This window comes from Eptatretus burgeri, chromosome 15 (genome assembly GCF_056783735.1).
Source record: "Eptatretus burgeri isolate ZD-2024b chromosome 15, Ebu_testis_v1, whole genome shotgun sequence".
Taxonomy (NCBI): Eukaryota; Metazoa; Chordata; class Myxini; order Myxiniformes; family Myxinidae; genus Eptatretus; species Eptatretus burgeri.
Genome location: NC_140975.1, coordinates 32,902,768 through 32,929,363, shown reverse-complemented (window position 1 = coordinate 32,929,363; position 26,596 = coordinate 32,902,768). Strand labels below are relative to the sequence as shown.

General features: G+C 42.6%; 1 protein-coding gene across 5 annotated transcripts in view; it reads left to right on the top strand.

The window, feature by feature from the left end:
• The window catches only part of LOC147011871 (centrosomal protein of 170 kDa-like), a 139,689-nt gene extending 113,442 nt beyond the window's left edge, over window positions 1-26,247 (top strand). For all 5 annotated transcript variants that reach the window (XM_085857349.1, XM_085857350.1, XM_085857348.1 and 2 more), the window contains 3 exons: window positions 6,339-6,432; window positions 6,531-6,582; window positions 24,495-26,247. In XM_085857349.1, the coding sequence (XP_085713475.1) occupies window positions 6,339-6,432; window positions 6,531-6,582; window positions 24,495-24,664 (316 nt within the window). In that variant the 3' untranslated portion in view covers window positions 24,665-26,247. The remainder of the gene's footprint in view (window positions 1-6,338; window positions 6,433-6,530; window positions 6,583-24,494) is intronic.
• The last annotated feature ends 349 nt before the right edge of the window (window positions 26,248-26,596 follow it).

Here is a 26,596-nt window from a genome sequence, read left to right as displayed (position 1 = left end):
GTTTACATCAATTATGAGACATACACACACACACACACACACACACACACACACACACACACACACACACACACACACACACACACACACACACACACACACACACACACACACACACACACCACCTGCATGCTGTTTGCATCATTTCTGGTGGTTCAGTCAATCAATTTATTGGATAGTCGATCTAGTAGAAAAAAAAAATCTCAAAAAACCCATTTTTGAGATTTTTTTTTCTACCCTTATAATCAGTATTTCCGGCGATATGTTTGTCTGTCCCTCTGTGCCTCTGTCTCTCTGTTCGGTCCAGTGCTCCGTTAATACAATGGCGATTTCGATGAAACTTGGTTGGTAGGTTCATACCATGACCTAGTTGTGTGCAAATGAGAACCGTTGCTATGGACACCACCGTTGCCTAGCAACTGCACTTTGAAATTTTTGAAAAATCATAAAAAATTAATTTTTTCAAAAATCGGGCCACGAGCGACTGTGGGCAGTACATTCAGCTATATTGTCAAAAATTTCCAGCCGGATCCTATGAAAACTGCTGGAGAAGATAAACTTTGAATGAACCCTGGTCGAAAACAATAAAAAATCGAAGTTCGTTATATCTCAGAGACTATGAGTCAGATATCCATGAAACTGGTATGGTAGGTTTATGGTATGTCCTAGTTATGTGTGCGAAAGAACCGTTGCTGTGGACCCCTCCGTTGCCTAGCAACGGCCGAAAAACCTCAATGTGGGGGTATTTTAACGAAAAAACAATCTGCAGCATTAACCCTTGAAGCTAGAATCATGACTTTTTTTGTGCTTAATCCTCAGGTCATTCCCCATCGAACGGGCCCATCGCGTCAGGTTCTATTGGGTAGTTGACTACCCATGTCCACCTACCGGCTTGTTTCTTACTTAGCACCTTTCATTTCAAATGAAATCTCAAAATGCTTACAAAGGAAAAGGACAAGCCGGTAGGCGGATATGGGTAGTCGACTACTCAATAAAACCTGACACGATGGGCTCGTTCGATGGGGAATGACCTGAGTCTTAAGCACAAGAAAATTCATGATTCTAGCTTCAAGGGTTAATGCTGCAGATTGTTTTTTCGTTAACATACCCCCACATTTAGAGGTTTTTCGGCCGTTGCTAGGCAACGGAGGGGTCCATAGCAACGGTTCTTTCTCACACATAACTAGGACATACCACGAACCTACTAAACCAGTTTCATGTATATCTGACTCATAGTCTCTGAGATATAACGAACTTCCTTTTTGTTATTGTTTTTGACCAGGGTTCATTCAAAGTCTATCTTCTCTGACAGTTTTCATAGGATCTGGCTGGAAATTCTTGACAATATGGCTGAATATACTGCCCACAGTCATTCATGGCCCGATTTTTGATTTTCGAAAAAATACATTTTTTTATGATTTTTCAAAAATTTCAAAGTCCCGTTGCTAGGCAACGGTGGTGTCCATAGCAACGGTTCTCATTTGCACACAACTCGGTCATGGTACGAACCTACCAACCAAGTTTCATCGAAATCGCCATTGTATTAACTGAAATCGCCATTTTAAATACTCGTAATATGGATAGAACAAATCTCAAAAAAAAAAATTCTTTTCCACTACATCGACTACCCAATACTAAAAATTTAAGGACGAGTAGATAAATAAAAATGGCACTAACAATGGTAGACATTAAGAAAAAGCAAGTGTAAAAAGATTACATTTTAAGAGAGATTTAAAAACGGTGATTAGGCAGTGTGGATTTGTGTTTAAAAAAAACCCCAAAAAAACAACGAAACGCTATACCCCCATCACGACACAATATGCAAGAACATGAATAGTAAAATAACTTGAAATAAAGGGACTAAATTAAAAGGAGAAACAAGAGATAAAAATAAACAACGGAAAAACAATAGCAATAATTAAAATTGTAACTTTGTATGGAATGAAATAACCAAGAGCATTAAAATTTACAGAACAAGGTTAAAAGAGGAGATGGCACAGAAGGGAGGGGAAACTCGGTGCTCCGAAGAGCGGAAGTGCAGGACAGCAATGACGTTGCGCAGGTGGCAGATCTGAGCGAAGATGTAATGCAGAGTTGACGAGGGATGTGTAGCACATTTGAATGATGTTGTTTTAAGTTGCTCTGTAAATGGAGCTGCAATGAATGGTGATTAGGAGCATTGTGCACACGCACGTGGCACAAGCACTTGTTGAAAGAAAGGCAGTGTTGGCAAGATGGAATCACAGCGAATACCTGGCACAGCAGGGTGGAATGAGGCTTACAGGGCCCTTTTCTGCATTGCACAATCTTGCTGGTGGCAACCATAGGAAATGTGGATCTCAAAGTTGTAAAACAGCATCAGGTATTTTTAAATGTCCAAAGGAAGGTGAATATCCACCACCATCATGATGTCACCAACTGGTTCAGGTATGCCCTGTACATGCTGTGGTTGATTTGATTGAATGATTTGCTTCCAAATGTGATGAAGTGGTAGAGAACAATGGCTTTTCTGCTGTGTAGTGATTCAGACTGTTAATCAAAATCATCAAATTCAGACATCTTCTTTATCTTCTGTCGTATGCAGCACAAGGCTGCAGGGTAGAATAGTTGGCTGTGGGCACAATTGTGCCGTTGTTGCAGTGCCCTCTGCTGGTTAGGGCAGGAATTTGTAATTTGGTCATGGTTTTGGCAAAAGCTTGCCTACTCTTCGCGAAGGACACCATGGGATGTTTAACGTCCATCAACTAATGCCAGCAGACATGACGCCCGTTTAACATCCATTCGAGGGACGGCACACATTGATGAATCACGCTGCCTGTGAAACACCAGAATGACAGTTTATAGCTGTATCAGGATTAAAACCCAAGCTTGACAGCTTGGAGGTGCAGGTGCATACATCAAGGCCATCCTGCCAGCCCATCTAATTCAGACCAGGAAGCATCTTTCAGACATATTATTGAACCATAACATAGCACAGTACAGCTCAGCATATGCACTTGATTGCAAGTGTTAAACTTGTTTAGAAAACGATCATTATACAGTGCCTTCAGAAATATTCAAACCCCTTGACTTTTTCGCATTTTATTGTATTACAGCCTGGATTTAAAATGGATTAACGTTTAATTTTTTGTCACCGATCCACACAACATACCCCATAATGACAAAGTGAAAATGTGTTTTCCGAAATTTTTACATATTTATTGAAAATTAAACACAGAAATATCTAATTTACATAAATATTCAGCCCACTGAGTCAATACTTTATAGAAGCACCTTTGGCAGTGATTACAAGCCTGCTGTTGGCTTAGTGGTTAGGGTGGCGGCTTGGGATCCTAGGGTCCTGAGTTCAAGCCCCGTTGGCCGCTGAATTAAAATACACCAGGGGGTTGACAGCCTGTCATCCTTCCGAGGTCAGCAAAATGAGCACCAGTGTACTGGTAAGGGAGACACTGCATCAGCAGCATGGTAAGGGAGACACTAACCCTAACCCTAACAAACAAATTCTAGGATCAGGGGAGGTTCACGCCCACTTTTCCTCCGTCCAATGGGCAAGCGTGGCTCCGCCCCCGAGCTCATCTTGATCCGGAAATTTGCATATTGTTTCTCCTGCCGGCCTATAAAATGCCGAGCGCAAGGCGAATCGTGGCAGAGAGAGAGAGAGAGAGAGAGAGAGAGAGAGAGAGAGAGAGAGAGAGAGAGAGAGAGAGAGAGAGAGAGAGAGAGAGAGAGAGAGAGAGAGAGAGAGAGAGAGAGAGAGAGAGAGAGAGAGAGAGAGAGAGAGAGAGAGAGAGAGAGAGAGAGAGAGAGAGAGAGAGAGAGATAGATAGATAGATAGATAGATAGATAGATAGATAGATAGATAGATAGATAGATAGATAGATAGATAGATAGATAGATATATATATATATGGATATGATTACAGCTTCGAGTATTCTTTGGTATGTCTGTATCAGCTTTGCACATCTGGATTTGGGGATTTTCTCCCATTCTTCCTTGCAGATTTGCTCAAGTTCTGTCAAGTTGGATGGGGAGCATCGGTGAACAGCAATCTTCAAGTTTTTCCACAGATTGCTTTGGCTGTATGCTTGGGATCATTGTCCTGTTGGAATGTAAATCTTCGCCGCAGTCTGAGGTCTTTTCACTCTGAAGCAGGTTCTCCTCAAGGATTTACCTGTATTTGGCTCCATTCATTGTTCCCTCTATCCTTACAAGTACCCCAGTCCCTGCCACTGAAAATCATCCCAATAGCATGATGCGGCCACCACCATGCTTCACGGTAGAGATGGCGTTAGATCGGTAATGAGCTGTGCTCAGTTTCTGCAGACCTATCACTTTGCATTCGGGCCAAAGAGTTCGATTTTCATCTCATCAGACCACAGAATATTTTTGCCTCATGCTCTGAATCTTTCACGTGCGTTTTTGCAAACTCCAGGTGTGCTGTCATATACCTTTTCCTCGGGAGTGGCCACTCTCCCATAAAGCCGAGATTTGTGAAGGGCTGCAGAGACTGTTCTTCCGGCAGGTTCTCCCTTCTCAGCCAAGGAAGTCTGTATCTAGTTCTGTCAGAGTGGTCATTGGGTTCTTGGTTACCTCCCTGACCAAGGTCCTTCTTCCTCCGTTGCTCAGTTTGGTCAGACAACCAGCTCTAGTATAGGAAGAGTCTGGGTCATTCCATATTCTTTCCATTTCCTAATGATGGCGTTCACTGTGCTCTTGGGAATTTTCAACACATTAGAAATTGTTTTATACCCTTCCCCAGATCTATGCCTCCTCACATTTCTATCTCGGAGTTCTACAGACAGTTCCTTGGATTAAATGGAAGAGTTTCTGTTCTGTCATGCACTGTCAACTGTGGGATCTTGTATAGAAAGGTGTGTTTCTTTCTAAATAATGTCCAATCCATTGAATTGGCCACAGGTGGACTCCAATCAAGTTGTAGAGACATCTTAAGGATGATCAAAAGAAATTGGATGCACCTGAGCTCAATCTGGATTGTCATGGCAAAGGGGTTGAATACTTATTGGCTCGAGACATTTCTCCTTTTCATTTCTGATTGATTTGTAAAAAAATTCTCAAAAAAAATTCTACTTTGACATTATGGAGTATTATGTGTGGATCACTGCCAATTTTTTTTTATTATTTAATCCACTTTAAATTCAGGCTGTAACACAACAAAATGTGACAAAAGTCGAGGCATGTGAATACTTTCTGATGGCACTGTTCATTTGCCTGTACACATAAATGAGCTATCCTAATTACCTTTGCCACTGAAGGTAAATAGAGGTTATATTTTCACCTCTATCTGTGAGCAAGATATCTCAAAAAGTTGTAGACAAATTCAGACGAAATTTGGTGGTTAGGTTGGATGTATGCCAGGATGAATTGATGAGATTTTGGTGAAGATCGGGAGCCGGATCCGGATGCTATACTTTTTTCAGTGATTCTTCACCGTTGACAGGGCCAAAACAACATATAGCACAATATTTCAAGAAGTTATGGATGGATTCTGATGAAGCTTGGTGGACAGGATGGGTGTGTGACTAGAATGAAATGTTTCGATTTTGGTGAAGATCCGAATCCGGATGCAAGGATTTTTTTTAATTTTTAAATTCATTCTTCACTATTGAGAGATAGGGCTCAAAAACGATGTATACAGTAGCATGATATTTCAAAAACTTTTGGACGAATTATGACAAAACTTGGTGGATGAGTTGGTTAGGTGACAAGAACAAGCTGATTAGATTTTGGTTCTGGTCCGGATCAGGATCCGGCCTACAAGTGGGATACAAAATGTAAACTGTTCAGCCTGGCAGTGGTATGTGCCCCATTGAGTCCCGTTCTCGTTTGAATTTCAATCATATCAAATGTTAATATCAGTAAATCAATGTTCACACCTTGCATTACTATCCCTCCAGGTAAACTCCAGTGCATTGAAGTGTTAACCAAGTGCACTTTCAAATAGAAACCAGGACTCATGGAGCTTCAGAGTTGGTGATCAGTTGTTAAAATGTTGCTGCTTTGACACTAAGGTCAATTAATATAATGCCTCGGCAACAGAACTCCCCATTGTGTGTGACAAAAGTGACTGCCATTAGAGAAGGAGCGTTGTGGTCGATGAGGAAAGGCAATCGAGTGCCCATTGCAAACGTTTTTGGAATAAAAGTATGTTTCTATGATTGAGATTTTGATTGTGCTTTTAACATAATCACACTTATTCAAATAAATTTCCAGAGTAAACATCACTTCTTTATGTAAGTGATAATAATCAGAGGGACGTGCAAGGGCAAATAAATTTGTGAAAAATGAAATCCAATGAAAACACATTTTATGCTTTCAGTTACCTCTTCAAGAACAAGGATCTGCCATGGGATGTCATCGAGTCAAAACTCAACTTTGATAGTGAAGTTCCTCTTTTAAAAACGTCCAATAAGGTATGTAAATGCAGTAAACCAAGGGCATTGCTCCAATATTGAGTTTGTTTTCATTCAATTTTGCTATTGTGACTAACTATCATTCTTTATTCTTCAAGGAGTTTTCACTGGTTCTGCAAGATCTTCGTCGGGTGGAGAAGCAGTTGCAAGGTATCAGACTTTGTAAAACCAAAAAATTGGTAAACATGCTGCTTTGATTTGAACTTTATTCCACTTTATTGAAGTGAGACAAAGAGCAGCATTTATAATAAGTAGAAAGTGAATTTCATTCTGAGAAAAGGGTGCTACTTGAACTCTTCAGATTTTCTGGACAACTATATGGTGGACTCGAGGTAAACATTTCTCCATGAAATCTCCCCCCAACGATCCTCTGTAGGGCTTCCAAATTGTCTACCTGTGTCAAACATGGCACTTTTTAACACAAGCATCTTCATGAACTCCTAACTCTGATGCAACAATGTTAAAGGCTACAAAACTTAGGGAACTCTAAGGCAGCAAAACATTGTTTCAAAATCAAATAATTTTGTTGCTGTCGCTTTATTGAAAGAATTATCATAATTTAAGCAAAGCAATTTATCCAGATAAATCATGATCTTCCTCGTTTTTAAGAGATAATAGTTTTGTCAATAATAAAGGAAGACAAAAAAATACACTGGGCCGTAGAACCCCCTATGAACTTCCATGGGATAAAGTATCAAGGTCTTACAATCAGTATTGAAGGCATTATAATTAGTGTAATTAGGTACTTCAGAAAATTATGATAATGTTTCGACGACATAGGTTATAAAACGGAGCATATAGCCAGCAGCACAGATACCTAAACTTGATGCTGAGTAGAGATCTTAAGTGTGTTCACAGAATCGGCCAAGAACCCACACTAATTAGACCTACTAATTTGATCAGTTAATTATGTCTGTCTCATTATCCTTGTCAGGACCACACCCTTTAGAATAACTACGTAATTATCTTTCTTCAGAGAACCACTACACAAGAAGCTGGGGTTCACCAGTTCATACCATTGATTTATAGTGTAATTTATTCTATATATACACAAGTAATAAAAACATTATAATCTAGAAGGGCACTCAGTAGAGAGCAAACCTCCACCACATAATGCCTGAACCACGAGAACATATCGGACCCAATACATTTTTGAAATATCATACTATACAGCACTATATCATTTTTGACCCTATCTCTCAATGGTAAAGAATCACTTTTTAAAATTAAATAATTATCGTATCCAGATCCGGACTTGAGTCTTCACCATAATCGAATCGATTCGTCTTTGCCACACACACAACCTGTCCAAGTTTCATCTGAATCTGTCCACATTTTTTTGAGATATCGTGCTCCATATCATTTTTGGCCCTATCTCTCAATGGTGAAGAACCACTTAAAAATTCTTGGAACTGGATCTGGATTCGCTTAACCAAAATTGAATGAATTCTTCCGAGTCACACTTCCAACTTGTCCACAAAATTTCATCCGGATCCGTCCACAACGTTTTGAGATATCCTGCAAACAAACAAACAGACAAGAAAAGGGGCGAAAACAACCTCCTTCACCTTCGGTGGCAGAGGTAAAGATGAAAAAGGATGTGGGGATGTTATTCAAAAATGTATGTAAACAAGGTAGGCATGCATGGTCACAAGAAATGATCATGTGAAACCATCCCTCCATCTTTACCCTCGCCAGAGGAGAGGGTATTGCATTTGGGTCCGTTTGTTACCTGGCGAAATCTTCGATTTTGTCAAGTATGTTGGTCTGTTCCGTTTGTTGGTTTGTTTGTTTGTTTGTCCGGTCGTCTACAGCCCAAACGGCTGGACCAGTCGTTCTTAAATTTTTACACCTCATAGGCAATCCACCTGAGACGGTCCGCGTCCAAACCCCGTCTTAATCAGACTAAACGTCGCGACGTGACGTCACACAACGTGAAAACACATTTTTGGACATAACTCAGTGACTGGAAGTCGTAGCGACTTCCTGTTGACGCCAAAACAAACTTCAATGGAATATCTAAATGTTTTTAAATGCATGTTAGTACAAATTATGCACAGTTTTCGCAAGCATATGACGTCAAAATTTTTAGCTATTGGTGTAATTTAAAAAAAATTCTATTCGTTCTACAGGTCACAATTCTTAACCGATTTGGATGAAATTTTAACAACTGATAGAAATCCACAGTGCAAAAAGATATGTGACTTTTGGTGATGTTCAAGATCAGGATCTGGATTCTGCATCAATTTATATTAATCACCCATTAAAAACCAATGGGGAATTTTGTGAATTACAAATGGCTATTTCTCAAACAGTTTTGCACTTTTTATATTGAAACTTATACTGTCTATTTATGCATGTAATATTAACATGTGTACAAAGTTTGATCGAAATTGACCCAAGGTCAAGGTCAGGGTCACCCAAAACATGAAAAACACACATATAAAATACATATTTTTGTTTTACAACATATTTCAAACCAGATAACGGGATCGTAAAGCTGCTTGAAAAGCAATGTTCCTCGGTATTTTCAAATATTTTCTACGATCAGAATGAAGGAAACAAGCACCGATGATAAGTTGTTGAATGTCACATGGTGGCTTTAAATGAGTTGTGAAAATTTTCAATCTGCTGCCGTTACCATGACAACGCGCGCCTCATAATTGTTATTTGTGACGTCGCGTCATTTTATTAATGTACGAACAAATAAACACCACACATTCCATAACATTACAGCTTGGACCACCACACGGAAAGGTCAACTAATTCGCCAAGTGTCGTGCTAAGCACGATTTTTCATTTGTCTGTCTGCCCGCACAGAATTTTAGTGTTTTTCTCTGCAACCGCTTGTCGGAATGAGTCAACATTTTCACCATTGGTGCGACTACTTATGTGAAGTGTTTTAATGAAAATTATGATGTCATAGGTCACGTGGTGTGGCACCCATATTGGAAAAACTTTGGACCTCTGTATCTCTGAAACCGCACCAAGGAAAAAATAGAAATTTAGCACATAGCAAGTACTCCTCATGGGGAATGAGTGTGATTTTTTAATGACATCATAGGTGCCCTCGTTATGGCATCATAATTGCATATGTAGAACGCCACATCCGATCAGTATGAAAAATTTTGAGGGTCATCTAGAGATAAAATGGTCCACAGAAAAAAAAATCATGATGTCATCGGTCATGTGATTCGGCAGCTGTATTGTTATAATAAAAAAAACCTTCAAAAATCTTCTTTTCTGAAGTGGCTGAACAAATCTAGGCGAAAATTTACACGTATGGCTGCCTGTCCATGAGGAACAAAAGGTTCACACATATGATGTCATAGGTCACATGGTTTGGCAGCCATATTGGATTTACCCTAAAATCTATAACTATACACCACTCAAAAGAAGTCTTGGCAAGCAAGGATCTGCAATCTCTGATTGCTCTTTTGCTTGTTCTTTGTATAATGGTTGTCCCGAGTATAATGGTTGATGGGTCCCTGTCCCCATCAGGCTGATTGACAGTGGTAGTCCCACCCACTCGTCTCATCCCTTCCTATTCTTTTACCAAGGAATTTAGTTTTGTATACTTTTCATGCAATCCTTTCAAGCTATTAAAATTATGATAGGAAACGATGCTACGCCATGTAAAACTCTGTCGGATGGTTCCAGTCATTGCCCTTGAGAGAGGCAACTTCGAAATATGCCGTCTGACGATGATTATTTTGAACGAAGACGAAGATTTTCTGGTTTTGACCGATCACAGGTTTTTTTGCTTTTGCCATGATCTGGAGTCCTGAAAAATGTGACCCTCCAATACAAAACCAGTTGGAAGTCGCAAAAATTCAATATTGAGTTATTGGGTTTATTTGAAAGCCCATAAAATAAGCTTCACAATGGTGTATCATACATGGTGGTCCATCACAAACTGACCGAGATATCTTACGATGAAGTTTTACAACACACGTTATTGGGAAAATCGAAATAACCGGATATTAGCTTCTGAAGTTTGAGAAACTTGCTGGTATACGTTGCTAAGGACTTTGTTTCTCCAAGCAGCTTTGAAGAAAGGAGGCAGGTCTCTCAATATTCCACCGTTGAGATGTATGGGGTAATAGCAGAAGTACCCGTCCCAGTGATGGGAAAAGTTTAAGTTAATCCATCAATTTAAATTATTTCATGGACTTTAAAAAGGATGTGTTGCACTAAAAAAAATCAAGCCTTTTCAAGCATGTACCATGACCAGTTTGTGTTGCCTGATCAAAATCAATATTATCCCAAGCAATGGCAGTTGGTATCTTCTTTGAGAACCTCACTGGAATATTCATAGCAGGCTCACAAATTCAGAGTTGAGCTAAACTGGTCTTGTGATGGACAACAGAGACCTAAGATGTGCAGTGATCATGCTTATTCATATGAAGAACCAGCCAAATGAAAAATCGTAACACCTAAACTCAGATATTATGGAGTCTGCTTTTGACCTTTTGAAGCAAGTTGTTTAATGTCCTGTGAAAGTGACAAGACTTCGAACTCTACGTCTACAGTCAAAGGCATATAATTGACAAGCATGGGTTCATCACTGGCACCTATAATCTATGCTAAACAATATAATCTATCTAAAGCGACAGATGCAATACACTTAATGGCAGATACATTATTGTCTGATGACCTTCGAGGTCAAGAGCACTGAAATCCAGGACAGAACTTTACCTCTCTTATAAAATGCAAACAGCTTATAATGTATGTTTATTCATTCAATGTCTGCTTCTTGTCTTGTTGAAATCGGTACATCTGAGTCCTGTCCAGGCATTTGCAAAGTGTGTGAATTGGTGACACTGCTACACACTTCATTGTCACTAAGTTTGATGGAACGACACTCAGACTCAGCGCTTCTGAAGATTCACCCTTGAGTTGACTGACAACTGTGGCTGTTGTCAGTGTGTCCATAAACACCAGCAGAGACTAGTTACGGTGAAGTGGTCGTTGAAAACTCAACTAAGGAAGAGTCTTCATCAACATGGACCAGGCACAATCAGTCCTGGAAAAAAGAACCATGAAATTGGAATTAGTTGATAGTGCTAAGCAATTTTGATTTGTATACTGAAATTTAATTGACTATCACGTTCATCTCATGTCAGTAACATCCTGTGGGACGTTTTGACCAATTTAGTGAACGTCGCAAAAAGCTTAGTCAGCCAAAACACTTCTTGGTTGGTAATGATTCTCATTTGAATTGCATCTTGGCAGAATATGCTGTAAGATTCGTCATATAATGTGCTGTGAAAAAACATACGAGTAATTAATCTTCAAACATATTTCTTAAAGGGCCCGATTCTCCAGCTGCATTGACATAAATGTGTCAGCTCCGAATTTCAAAAAAGCATTAAAGTATTCAAATTATGAATTAAGGAGCCAAATGTAAGCTGATTGATGCACTACACTGCCCTCTATTCAGGTCAACAAAGTTTTAAAGTGTAGGTCAACACTTCAGACTGGGATCCTCTGTTATTCAACTTTTACCGACCTTTCATTTGCACAACTCATTGAATATCTCTCGTTGGTTTCTTCATGAGAAACCTTTTGTACTGGCGAAGCACATTCTATGATTGCACATTTCAGATGCAACACAGTCAATTCCTCTTGTGTGTACCACAATGCTCTCATCCCTCTTCATTATGGCAGCAAGCCTGGTGTTGGCTTCACAGTTAAGGTGGCTTTCTTAATATCTCAGGGTCTTGAGTTTGAGCCCCTTTCGTGGCATTAAATAGCACCAGGTGCGTTGACTCGGTCTGTCATCCTTCCAAGGTCGGTAAAATGAGTACCAGATTACTGGGGGGGGGGAGGGGAGCACTGCATCAGCAGCACAGTCGCACTCCCAGCAATGATGCAACGAGCAGCCATAGGCTGCATACAAAATAATAATACTGCAGCAGCTTATCAGATGCTCTGAAATATCAACAAAGACTTGTGAAATTTGATGCTGATAGGGCTATTTGGAATACCAATGTAGACTTGTATGAAATGATAAATGAAATTTGATGCTTATTCTATATAAGCGATGAAGGGAAGAAGATCCAGTGTAAATAAGAGTATTGCGGACACACCTGCAGTGCTTGAACCAGGCATGTCTCATTGTTTTACATAGTGGGACTCCCTCTTACAAATGATTATGGAAGTACATGTGACTTTGTGATCAGTGAAGAACTGAATCCATTTTTTTTTTCATGTGTGAGGAAAGATCCTTGAGATGGCAGCTCACACTTCTGAAACTTCGTCCTTTGCTATCCTACAGCGTTTGACTGCCCAGCAGTCTTTTCTCATTAGTGAATCACTCTTAACAAGTTTGACGATAGCCAGCACCTCTAGTAGAGATCATAAAATAGGACCACCTGTCCCGAAGCTCACCGAGATCAGGAACGACAGTCACTCAACCCCCCCACAAACCCCCACAGACCCTGAATTATTTTATGCCATGAACAAACTTTGGTACATCAAGGGTGATGAAAGTTGTCATCAAGTTTCATTGAAATTCTGTGTGTAGTTTGGAGAAGAAAGCAAATGCCTATTTTTAGGGGGTCAGAACCCCCCGCCCTCTTCCGCTCAGTAGACTCCCTTAATGAGCACATATGCAGTCGATACACTTTGATGCAGTCAATACACTTTGGTACATGACGGGTGATGGAGGTTGTGGTGAAGCTTCATCAAAATTGTTTGTGTAATTTCCAAGAAGAGAGCAAATACCTATTTTGGGGAGGTCAACGTTCACACCCCCTCCCCCCCTGTAGACACCCTTAATGAGCGCAGATTTTGATGCAACATTGGTACACGACGGGTGATATGAAGGTCGTGGTCAAGTTGCATCGAAATTATGTGTGTAGCTTCAGAGAAGAGAGCAAATACCTACTTGGGGGGGGGGGTTGTCCCCCCCTATAGATTTGATGCAGTCGATACATTTGGTACATCATTGATGATGAATGTTGTGGTCAAATTTCATCAAAATCGTATGTGTAGTTTTGGAAAAGACAGCAAATACCTATTTTGCCTGGTTTTAGATTTAGATTAAATAAATATCAATTTGGAGCCTGGTGTTGGCGCAGTGGTTAGGGCAGCGGCTTGGGATCCAAAAGGTCCTGAGTTCAAGCCCCATTGAGCCACTGAATTAATACACCAGGGGGTTGACTCAGCCTGTCATCCTTCCAAGGTCAGCGAAATGAGTACCAGTGTACTGGGCCGGTGTATACCCTGGTTAAAATAGGTGTACCATATCCCTGTGTCGTAAGAGGCGACCAGGGTTGCGTCAGGAAGGGCATCCGGCGTAAAACATGTGCCAAATCACTATGCGGATCATACGGATGATCCGCTGTGGCGACCCCTAACGGGAGCAGCCGAAAGAAGAAGAAGAAGAAGAAGAAGAAGAAGAAGAAGAAGAAGAAGAAGAAGCAAATACCTATTTTGGGGGGAGTCAACCCATTCCCCCCTCCCCCGGACTCCCTCAATGAGTGCAGATTTTGATGCGGTCAATACACTTTGGTAGATTACGGGTGATGAAGATCGTGGCCAAGTTTCCTTGAAATTGTATGTGTAGTTTTGGAGAGGAGAGCAAATATATATATTTTAGGGTTAAAAAAATCCCCCGTAGACCCCCTTAATGAGCACAGATTTTGATGTGATCAATGCAGCTTCATTGGGCATCAGATATGAAGCATGTGGACAAGTTTCATCAAAATTGTGTGTTTCGTTCAAGCGATAATAACTGAAGTGTTTATGAACTGACTGACTCACTCACTGACTGATTTACTCACCGACGGGCATTGCTCGATCGCATGAGCTCACCTGACTGAAGTGTACGTGAACTAAAAAAGAAAAACAAATCGATGGCAGCATGATTTGAACCTGAAATATTTGCAGCGAGCCACGAGCTCAGATGTGAATGCCAGATCTGCCAATCCAAAGAGAGATTGTGATTTGAGAGACTAATCGTTCTCACAATGCTCTAAATTGCATCTCCATTTCAAGTCATTTCCCATTACCGGTACTCCCTATGGAGTGTTCTTTTTAAAAAAAAAAAAACTCGATAACCCTCTCCCAAATAACGAATTTTCCTGAAGAAGAGTTAAGAAACCATGAGTTTACTGTAATGCAAAGAAATTAAGCTGACCTGGCAATATTCTTTGCCAGAGCAAAATAGTTGATTGTGGGTGAGAGGTTAAAGGAAGAGACAGCTGCTGTAAACAAATGTCAGAAGTCAAAGGGAGGGACGGGAAGTCAAGGGGTCAGGAGGCTTGAAGAGCAAAGGATTTTTTTAAAAGAAATTTTAAAAAACAACAAAAATGAGCAATGCATAGATAAATATCAATAACGAAACTAGATAAAGGGCAGGAAGTTGTCAAAGATGAAGAAAGAAAACTGTTTGGAGAAGAAAAAAAATGTTAAATTGATGTAATAGTTTGTTTATCCCGTTGAGTGCTAACATACCAAATTTAGAAACTGATTTTAGTTCCTTTCTTCCACCTATTGGTGTTGCAGGCACAGTTCAGTGCAGTGTATATGATGGTGCTGAAGTACTCGCACTCGGTAATGAACTTTGATTTTGAAATCCGAGTCATCACTGCACAGACGGTGAAGCTTAAGAATTAGAGAATATGGAATTGACCCTTTTTTTTTACTGTGAGTCGGATGGAATAATCAATGCAATAGGTAATCTGTGTGAATCGGAAGGCTTGTAGTGAACGATGGTGGCCTGGCCATGACCTTTCACTGAAACATTTATGTCGAGGAATGTGATGGAAGTATCTGAAACATCCCCTGTGAAATTGAGCGCAGGGTGGAAGCAAATTTTGAGATTTGATCAGGCTGTCGAGCTGTTGTCGACTGCATGTGATACTGAACCAACCGATGCAGTCCTCTATTGTGCTTCTCCTCCTCTTCCCTTTTTATAAGGGATGAGGTTCAATGGCACCAAGCATCAGCCCTGTGTCGACTATGGGACTCCTCCACTTCCCTCTGTCCTCAGCCAACTCTCTCCACTCTCCAACCATTCCCACCTTATTAATTATGTCCCTTCTTACACAATCCTCCCACCTCAACCACGGTCTACTCTTTTCCTCCTCCCTTATTCTCTCAACCTATCCGCTCTTTGCTATTCTCTCTTACCCCATCCGTACCAAGTGCCCAACCCATCTCGACCGGCATTTCACCAATCTCTCCGTCAAGCTTATCTGCACACCAATCTCTTCCCTCAGTTCATCCATCCTCCTTCTAGCCACCCTCTTCACTCCTGCAATCCTCCTGACCCAGTTGTTCTCACAAATCGGCAGCCTCTGTTGTCTCTGTCAGTGCCACCGTTTCCAGACCTCAAAGCTAGGTTGGTGTTACACACGACATCAGAACCTTCCCTTTCAATTTCCTTGATATCTTTCTGTCCTCCATTAATCCCTCTGCCCTCCTCCACATATTCACACCCACTTGAATCCTCCTGCACACCTCTGCCTCCGATGTACCATCCCCGGTCACTGTTCCCCCTCTATTGTGCTTCTATGGGAGTACATGTGAGATGCTCAAACCTATTTCCCTGTCTGATCTCCTTCCCCTCTAACCTGATATTAATTTATTTTCTCCACTGCCTGACCCGCATCACCTCAGTCTTCTCCATACTCATCTTCAGCTTATGTTTCTCAAATGCATCCTTCCACTCCCCCAGTACATCCTGCATCTCCCTCCTATTCTCCACCACAAACGCCATATCGTCCCCATACAACATCCTCCCAAGAATACCCCTCATGTTTACCTTTCTGCTTACCAGCTCCATCACTATAATAAACAATAGTGGGCTGAGAACTCTTCCCTACCTCAAACCAATGTTCATGCTGAACTCCTCAGACATTCCAGGACCAAACAAAACTCTTCCCTTCATTACCTCGTACATCCCTTCAACCAACCTAACTTCGGCTTCAGGCACTCCCATCCATCTCAGTGTCACCATCACCATCTCTCTTGGGACAATGTTGAAGGCCTTCTCCAGGTCCACAAATCCCAATGTCATTTCACCTTCTACCTCCAACCTCTTCTCCACCAGCTGTCTCAGCGTGAACATCCCATCCATTGTCCCCTTACCCTTTCTAAAGCCCTATTGCTCTTCTCCAATCTCAATCTCCACCCTCTTACTTATCCTCCCATCCATAAAACTCTCCAACACCTTCATTACATGACTTAGAGCGTAATACCCCTGTACTTCGCTGGATCTTGAACATCTCCCTCCCCCTTCCATATCGGCACAAGTAACCCTGTCCTCCACTCCTCCAGAATGGGACCCTCTATCATACATACCTCTTTTTCCAACTGACTCCAACTTCTGCTGCAATTATCATCTCTGAACACACAATCAATGCCTGGTGTTCTTCCCTTCTTCATCCTCCTCAATGCCATCTGCACTTCCTCCGTGATCTCCACCAACTCCAATTTCTCCTCCACATAACATGGAAGCTCCAGCTCACTGCCGCCCCCTCCCCGGCTCAACATCCTTCCAACTCCTTCAATACTGCCACCTTCCCCCCTCTGTCACTAGCCTTCCACTGCCATCCTTAATCACCTCCCCCCTTCATGTCCTTACTATCTTCATCTCTGCCACAAGCCAGTTTATAAACCATCTTCTTCCCACCATCCTCTTTCAACTTGTTGTATATCTCCTCCATGTCATTCCTCACCTTATCCACAGGCCTCCTTGCTGCCTTCTTCTTTTGCCCATCCAGGTGCATCAACCCTGCATCTGGTTGCCTCCCTCTATCCTTGATCTTCTCTATCCTCTTACAAACCCCCTTATTTTCACCCACTGCCTTCGCTACCTCCTCCGTCCACCACACCTGATTTATATCCCTCGATGATGCACCCTTTCCTGATGTGCTTCCACACAAAACTTCTGCAATTCCCCTAAACTCCTCTCTATTCTTCTTCCACTCCTCCTCGAAACCTGCTTCTTCGCTAAGTTGCTCATACCTGGCCTTCACTCTCTCCTTGTCCTCTACGATGACATTGCCTGACACTTACCCCACCTAATAATCTTCCAACTCCTGCTATTAACCTCCCTCCTTTTCTTCATCCAGACCACAAGCACCACAGGCTTGTTCTAGGTAGTAGCATGCTCTCCTGCCACTGCCTTGCAATCCTTAACCCTCCACAACTGTCATTTCCTTACCACCACCAAATTCAATTCTGTTCTATGTTGTCCATGCCTCTTGGTAATCTTGTGACTTTCCTGCTTTTGAAAGAATGAATCAGCTAAGGCCATCCCATTCCTTGCCCCCAGCTCCACCAGCCCTTGACCCTCTCTATTCCTTGTTCCCCAATCAAATTTACCAACACATTTTTCTTCACCCGGCTCTGCTACCCACACATGCTCGTTAAAGTCCTCCGCAACGCACAGCATCACGTCCAGCTCAACCATTCCCATCATACTCTCCAGTCCCTCCCTGAATTCCTGATTCTCTGCCCCAGTCCTTCCCATTTGTGACCCATATACTAACATAACACAAACGATTTGCCTCTGTATCACCACCCATGCCATAACTATACATCCCTCCCATCTTTCCACTCTAAACCCCTGTTTCCCAATCTCTTCCGATGCTATTATTCCCACGCCATTACTCCTTCCATCCCCACCCATGTGCAACAGCTTGTATCCTCCTACCAACCTTCTCACCCTGTCTCCATTCCATGTAGTCTTCTGCACACACAACAATTCCAACCTCTTTCTCTGCATCATCTCCACCACCTTGACCCCCCCCCAATTGATCATTGTTCTCACATTCAAACTCCCTAGCTGTACTAGGGACTCCCAGGTTTTCTGGTGAGGAGGGTGTTTGGATATGGACACCCAGCAGGATTAAAAACAAAACCTGTCAAAGGGCGGAGGAGCTCCTTGTGAGCCAACGGCCATCCACATCTAGTGCCCAACTGTGTCTGCGGACGTCCTCCTGCAGTTGGGTCACTTCTTATTAGGAGGTTGGTGGCAGGATTTGCACTCCGGCCACCGTAAAACCCTTCATTCCGCAAAACGCAAAAACGCAAAAAAATCTGAAAACCCACTCCGTGGGAGTACCTCCTGTGCAGCTTCCCTTCGCAGGGCAGCTCACCGGATGGCGGGATTGGGGCAAAGCCTTCGGGACCCCCAATCTTTGATAGGAGGAAACCACGGGGTAACATCCCTGGGTCAGATTGCGGGAGAGTGTGTCGGAGTGGTGCTGAGGTGTCGTCCACCAGACGGCGGTCTCCTTGGGTTAACCTGAGGCGGTCCCTTCGGGTGGGTGCCTGGAATGTCCTATCCCTAAGAGAGGATGATCACCTGTCTCTGTTATCATCTGAGCTCAAGCGTTTGGACATCGGGATTGCAGCTCTCTGAGGTTCGGAGACCGGATTGCGGCGAGATAATGGTGGGTGGTTACACCTACTATTGGTCTGGTCGCTCTGATGGTTACCATACCCAAGGAGTTGCTGTAGCTGTGTCCAATAAGCTGACCCCAATGATAATTGAGGTAACACCGGTCAACGAGCGTATTATGAGATTAAGGATTCGTCACTCCTTAGGTGTCATTTCCCTGGTCTCTGTTTATGCTCCGACTGAGGCGAGTGATCTCACCGTGAAGGATGCATTCTACGCCACACTCGAGTCTGTGGTTGATCAGTGCCCCAGACGAGATACACTTCTAGTCTTGGGGATTTCAATGCATCGACTGGAACTGATAGGGACGGTTATGAGGTGTGTGTTGGTCCCCATGGGTCAGGAACTATGAACCAGAATGGCACTAAGTTCCTTGACTTTGCAAGAAGTCATGGACTTGGGGTGGCTGGTTCATGGTTTCAGCGCCCACAAGCTCATCGCTGGACTTGGTATTCCAACGCTGGTGGTGTGGCAAAGGAGATTGACCATGTCCTCATTGACGGTCGTTGGAGGATGATCCAGAACTGCAGGGTCTACCGGAGTGCTCAGTTCCTCAATACTGACCACAGGCTTGTTGTAGCAACTCTAAAGCTGCACCTTAAATCCTGGAGAATGGTACCATCCCAGCCGAGGCTGGATGTTGCCAAGCTCAGGGATGAGAGAGTAGCTGAGGAGTTTGCGAACAGGCTGAGTGGACACTTGGGGTCTGGGTACTTTGGGGGGTCCTGAAGAGTTGTGGAGCGCCTTCAAGACCACCGTCCTTGATGTTGCCGGTGGATGCCTTGGAGCTCACCGCAGGGCAAAGAAGAATTTTGTCTCTCAAGGGACACTGGATACCATTGACCAGAGTCGCAGGGCCAGGCTGAATGGCAGAGCTGAGCTGTTCAGGGAGCTGAGGCGTAAAACTGTACGTGCACTGAGGGTGGACAAGGAGGCCTATGTGCGAGGAATCTGTGAGGGGTAGAGCATCACCTGTGGACAGGTGATTCTCGTCCCGCTTACAGGGGAATTCGCGCATTACGTTCATCCAAGCCCATCCCTCGGAGCACTACAGTTCGAGCAGAGAGTGGTAGGCTCTTGACAGAGGAGTCTGAAGTGAAGGCCCGCTGGGCAGGTTACTTTGAGCGGTTGTACCAGGCTGATCCCCCAACTGTTGAGTTGGACGTCAAGGGTGTTACAATCCCTGTTGCTGACCCTCGAATCAACTGTGGTCCACCTACGCTTGTGGAAACACGGGCTGCGGTGAACCAGTTGAAACGGGGCAAAGCTCCAGGGATCTGTGGCATCCATGCCGAACTTCTCAAGGCTGGTGGAAATGCTGCAGTCGTGTCGTTGCATGCAGTTTTGTGCTCTGCCTGGAACACAGGCATCATCCCAACTGACTGGAAGAGGGGCCTTGTTGTCCCTCTCTGGAAAGGGAAGGGTGATCGCCAAGACTGCAACAACTACCGAGGGGTGACGCTGCTCTCAGTGCCGGGCAAGGTCTTTGCTCGGATAATTCTCGATAGGGTTCGCCACCATCTGCTTGAGCACCAGCGTCCAGAGCAGTCAGGCTTTACACCAAAGAGGTCAACGATTGACCGTATCCTTGCACTTCGTGTGTCCTCACCGAACGCACACGAGAGTTTCGGCAGGGACTGCTTGCAGCCTATGTTGATCTCTGTAAAGCGTTCGATTCAGTGAATCGGGATGTCCTCTGGAGGATTCTTGGTCTTCGTGGGGTGCCACCAAAACTGATCGATCTGATATCTGAACTCTACTCTGGTACTGAGAGTGCTGTGAAGTGTGGTGGTACCATCTCTGACTTATTTCCAGTTGTTACTGGAGTTCGTCAGGGATGTGTACTTGCCCCCACACTTTTCAGCACTTGTATGGACTGGATTCTAGGGAGGATGTCGGATAGATCAAGTTGCGGTGCGTCATTTGGGAATGTCAAGATCTCGGACCTTGACTTTGCAGATGATGCAGTCATCTTTGCGGAGACTTTCGACATCCTCTTGGGGGCCCTCGAGGTGCTGAATGAGGAGTCAGCCATAGTGGGATTACGGGTTTCTTGGGTCAAAACTAAGATCCAGGCTTTCGGTGACATCTTGGATGCTGCTGTCCTGTCTGTGTCTGTTTGTGGTGAGGATGTTGAGGTCGTGGAGAGATTCACTTACCTTGGCAGTGATATTCATGTCTCTGCTGGCTGCGAGTCAGAGGTCAATAGACGTCTGGGTCGGGCCTGGGGAGTCATGGATTCACTGGATCATGGGGTGTGGCGCTGCCGGTACCTGTGCGGGAGGACGAAAGTCCGAGTCTTCAGGTCCTTGGTACTTCCAGTCTTGCTCTATGGGTGCGAGACTTGGACTCTGACCAAGGATCTGAGACGGAGACTTAATTCCTTTGGTACCAGGTCTCTTCGGAGAATCCTTGGCTATCGCTGGTCGGATTTTGTGTCCAACGAGCGGTTGCTGAGAGAGACTCGGATGAGATTTGTTACCTGCATAGTCCGTGAGCGTCAGTTGCGGCTGTATGGACATGTGGCTCGTTTTCCTGACTCTGATCCTGCTCACCAGATTCTCTCAGCGAGGGAGTCTCATGAGTGGAGGAGGCCAGTGGGTCGACCACGTGCCTCATGGTTGCAACAGGTTGACCATCATCTCAAGGAGATGGGGATGGGCCTGGCATCTGCCTGGGGGATGGCCAGACGGAGGCCCCTGGAGTACCGGCGGAAAGTGGACGCAGCGACGTGCTGTTCTGGCACATGCTCCCATACCTGACCTGAGCTGTACCTCACTTCTAAACCACTGCCCACCTGGCAGAGCTAGTACCATCTTTAATAATTTGGATGCTCAGGTCATCAATCAGCAGGACACTCAGGTCATCCTCTATGTAGCGGCCAAATAATTATGGTTCATTGCATCAAGCTGATCAAAAAAATCTGTTGTTCAATGCAACCAACAAAAATATGAGCATAGCTTGGACCAGCTTTAGTTCCCACCACCACCTAATCAGTCACCCTCAGAAATTAAACAGAAAACGAGAAACAGTTGAGGAACTGTTTCTCGTTTTCTGTTTAATTTCTGAGGGTGAGTTCAAGTTTACTGAGGCAAAGTAGAGTTTCAGTGCTATGTTACTTCGTAGCACAGCAGTTGAATGAGTGTTTGAGCACTGAAGAACCCCATCTTTGTGAATTCCTGTATAAAGATTGAATATCCTTTGTGAATAAACGTTTGTTGTTGGTGGGAAACCTGAAGTGATCATAACTTTTGAGTGCATGTTTAATATCCTTTATGAAAGAAGTCTCACCTCCTGACCGTTGTCTCACCCCGCCTCTTGACGTCTGACGTTTATTTACATCAGATCTGTCTTCCTTTATTATCATCCCACGACCCGCACACCACTCTGCTTGGACAAAGGTTAATGCCCGAAACGTCAGCTTCACTCTGTTTCTCACGGTGGTAAATTTGCACTTTCTTCTCTCTCGTTTGTAGAAAATCCATTTTTGTCTCCAACACTGACACAATCCATCATTAATCTTTCCTCGTTCTCTCCCCCAGCACCCTCTCTTCTTCAATCGGGTGATCTTTGTATGCATGACCAATTTCAGCTTGTCCCCTCCGTCTGCCTGCCTCAGTTGAAACCATCTCATACTCTAGTTTTTCCCCTCTATGATGCATTACTATTTATACAAAAGAGCTCGGTAGACAGGTTCTAATAAAACAAAATACTTTATTACCATTAAATCAAACATCAATTTTTATGTTAAAACTTCTGAAAACGTTAAACTAATAAATTAATAAATTAATAAATAAGCCAGCATACCCATTCTATGTTTGCTTGCTATGCTTTGAGTCACATTGTAATTGTTCCTCTGATTGAACTCGTCAGTGCACAAATGCATTACCAACATGTGTAGTTTGTGTTTGCTATACCTGCCAGTGCAAGTCTGGTAGAACAAACCAGTGTCTATTGAGGGTCAATATTTTCGGAAGCATTTACTTTTGTTATATTTATGCTTTGTCTCAACTAACAGGTTCAGAAGGTTTTAGAGCTAGAAACAGGCTGTCTTGCGACTAACAGATGTTCTACACAAGTTTATGTAGTCATTGTCATTAATGGAGTGATTGCTTGCTATATTGCTGGTGTGCAAATCACAAAATACATCTTCAATACATCATTGGTTCAGGAGCAAAGGAAACATTTGTAAACTATGAAAATGTAGAGTGCAGAATGTAGTTATTAGAGGACTTGTTAGCAGGATGTTGCTTTGTTCAGCCAGCAAAATTAATTTCAGAAAGTAAGTTTCTGACTCTGTTACGAATGGTTAGCAAATCGAATGACGGGATTGAATTTTTTTTTTAAGTTGAATTATCATTTGTAACATGTAAATAGTGGTTGAGTGAATGCTGGAGTTATCAAAATTCAGTGACTTGACTAGATTCAACCACAACTTGTATGGCTTTGTTTTCTGGTAACAAAGACTGCATGCCCAGAACTATTCTTGCCATCATAAATGTAAAAATAATCATGAATGTCACTTTTTTCTGCCATTAATAATAATCTAATCGCCAGGATATTTCAGACGTTGGGCCAAACGTTCTGTTGAAGCTTTTGTTAACCATGACTGTTATTCAAAAAGATGTTCATTTACCGTTAGTCCATGCACAGTGTGAACACACTAGAAGACACACAATCAAAAAAATAGGCAATGGCCATTTGTGCCATGTGCATTCAGCATTCTGAAACGTCACTGTGATCAACTCACTACATCTCTGCATGACATTTGAGTCAAACACGATGAAGCCCTGGCATTGATGCTGTGATCATCATAATTGAGGACAAACACAGGTAAGTACTGAGTGGACTTGACTCAAACTAGGTAGTAGAGAGATGGTATAACATTTCATTAATTTTTTTTCAAACAGACAGGAATAGGGAACCAGGTGGGGAGTATGCAAGCGATGTGTAACCAAATAGGAACAGGGAACCAGGTGGGGAGTACGCAAGGGATGTGTAGCCAAATAGGAATAGGGAACCATGTGGGGAGGAGGCAAGGAACGTTTTCACAAACAGGAAAAGCTGACAATCGGGGTCGAATGTGAAAAGTGTAGGTGGATAGGAAAGGAGAGTCAATGAGAATAAAAACGATCAGGAATGTAAATAGAGATAAGATGAGCTAATGGCTTCCCATTTTTACAGGAGTACAGAGAGTGAGGAATATGTTTGGACAGACCAAGGGAGATGGTTCACAGTTGAGAGAAGAGGGAGAGTGTAGGTGAGCATTTAGCCTGGATATGGAGAGGGTGACGAGTTCCGGGTGCGAGCTGAGCGAGTGCAGCCTGATCAGTCTCAGACAGAACAAATAGTTGTAAGGGCAGGTGGAGTGAGACCTGAAATGATGCATTAGTAAACTACTAGGTCACCAACCTCTCTCCGATGGGACAGGGGTGCAAGGTTGAGATCTGGTGAGATCAGACAAGAGGAGACAAGTTGTTCCTTCCCTCCAAGCACCTTTGACCTTTGTTCTCCGTTTTTAGGAAGATCGTAGCCCTTATGTTTCATAACCACACGGCTGCAAATAGCTATCAAGGATATTTTTTGTTTGAATTTTTACTTTCTTCCTTAACGAGCCTCTTTGTTTTTCTTTTTTTTTCAGTTATCGACTTCATCATTGACCCGGACAGGGTTTTGGAGACTGACGCAGTGTGTGCAAAGTTAGTCTCAGGCCCAGTGCCAGGAAAAGGTTGCATCTTTCCTGGACAGCCATTTTCACAATGTGCTCCAGGGGTCTCTGCTGGTGCATCATCTCCAGTGGTTGAGGACTGAAGCTCAATGTCACAGACAGCTGAGGGAAGGAAAATAGAGGCCAAAAGCCTTATAGCCATTCATACAATAATTTCTTTTTTGAATTCTTGTGACTAGGATAATAAATAAAGGGCTGTTCGTTACAACCTTACACCTGTCAAGGTACATGCAACTTTGGTTCATTGAGCCCTGCTTGGTTTACGACATTATTCTGTACTATATTATACAGAAATATTTAGATATTCCTTGATGCCTTTAAGCCCCTTTTGTGAAGTTTTTATTTAATAATAATAATAATAATTATGATAATCCTTTTTTTGATCAGAGAGACATAACTAGTTCTGAAGGCTGAAGTATTGCAGCATGCCATGGTGTTGTCCTCCGTGCTGTTAGTTGGTCACCCATTTCTACTACATTGTCCATGATGAGAATCTGAGGGAAAACCAGAATATAATTTTGTTCTAACATTACATTGTTTTTCTCAATGTAATCAATGTTTGTTCTTTTTTGTTATATCAAATGTTTTTGCCCAGTTGGGTGAGTGATGGGTATTTCATTTGGCACTATTAAAAAGCTGCAGTTCTTCACTGTTCGAGGTCTAAATGGGGGTCTTCATTTGTCGTCACCACTTCACAATTGAAGTTTCATTTTTTTTTTTTGAAGTGTTGACCAGTTGAAGTTTACCTTTCTTTCTTGAACTTCATATTACCTTTCTTGCGACATAAAATTTGAATGTGAAAGACTCATTTGGACCATCCTCTACCTGAGCACGACAACCGAGGAAGCCTCTTCCACTTGACTAATAAAATGAGGCACACAGAAAATATATTCTTCTTTTGGCAAGTGCATCTCCATTGCACCCATGCCTTCTTATGGGGCACTGTGGATGCTGAAGTATTTATAATTTTAATCATGGGGGGGGGGGGGGAACTTTATTAAAGGGATAATAGGACTGCAATTGCAGGAAATCATTGTTCTGCGACTTGGCGTCATCGCACGAAAATGTGACATATTTGTTCTTTGTATCAAATTGCTGATGAGATGTGAATTATATTTGGATAGTAGTCGATAAATCAATTTAGTAGCAGTAGTCGTAATACATGGGTGATGTGATGCTCATGCCTAGAAGCATGTCATTGTACTCGCTATTCTGGATCGCATAATCGAGTGTACAAAAGGCAAAAAAAAAAAATGAAAATCCTGCATTTTGCTAAAAATTTTAGTGCTTCATTACGAGTGGCTAAATTCCAGGATTTGATTGCCATTCGGTTGAAACAAATTTGCCAGTAATTGGCTCTTCTGGTTCCTCTGTGAGAAGTTTTGTCTTTATCATATTGGGTGCACTCGTTGAATTGAGATGAGTACTGTGTAGTTTGGTTATTTATTTATTGACGTGTATGGGGTGCACACACTCACCTCGTTTTCATAGCCACATGTACTGTGTATTATATACGTTAGAACCCTCATTTATAATTGTTGTTATGCCAATTGTTTTGCAGCGGTGTGCCACATAATATATTTTTCATGCATGTGATGTTTCTTTTTGCATTTTTGAAAAAAAAGAAAAAAAAATAAAGCCCTGGTTTAATACCCTGCACTTGTTACAGCTTTGTTATTGTCACTTGGTTTTGTTTTGTTTTTGTACCGTATCAAAGCACCACATGTACAGGAAATACCAAAAATTACTTGAAAAGAGAAGCTTCCTTCTCAGCTGGTGAATAAGTTTTTCACATTTTGGAGAGCACAATTTGTGTATCAAACATTCATCAGTTTTGTGCAAGTTTCTTCATCAGTTTCTACCCTGAGGAGAGCCAAAAAACAACATCTTTCCAATCTCAAATCTGAACTCTCAAACCTGTCTCCCTACACCAAGTCCTGGTGGCATCTAGTTAAGTCTGTTTCTGGTGTACGTTCCCCCTCCATCCCTTACCTCAAATGGCCGCACAGCTGATA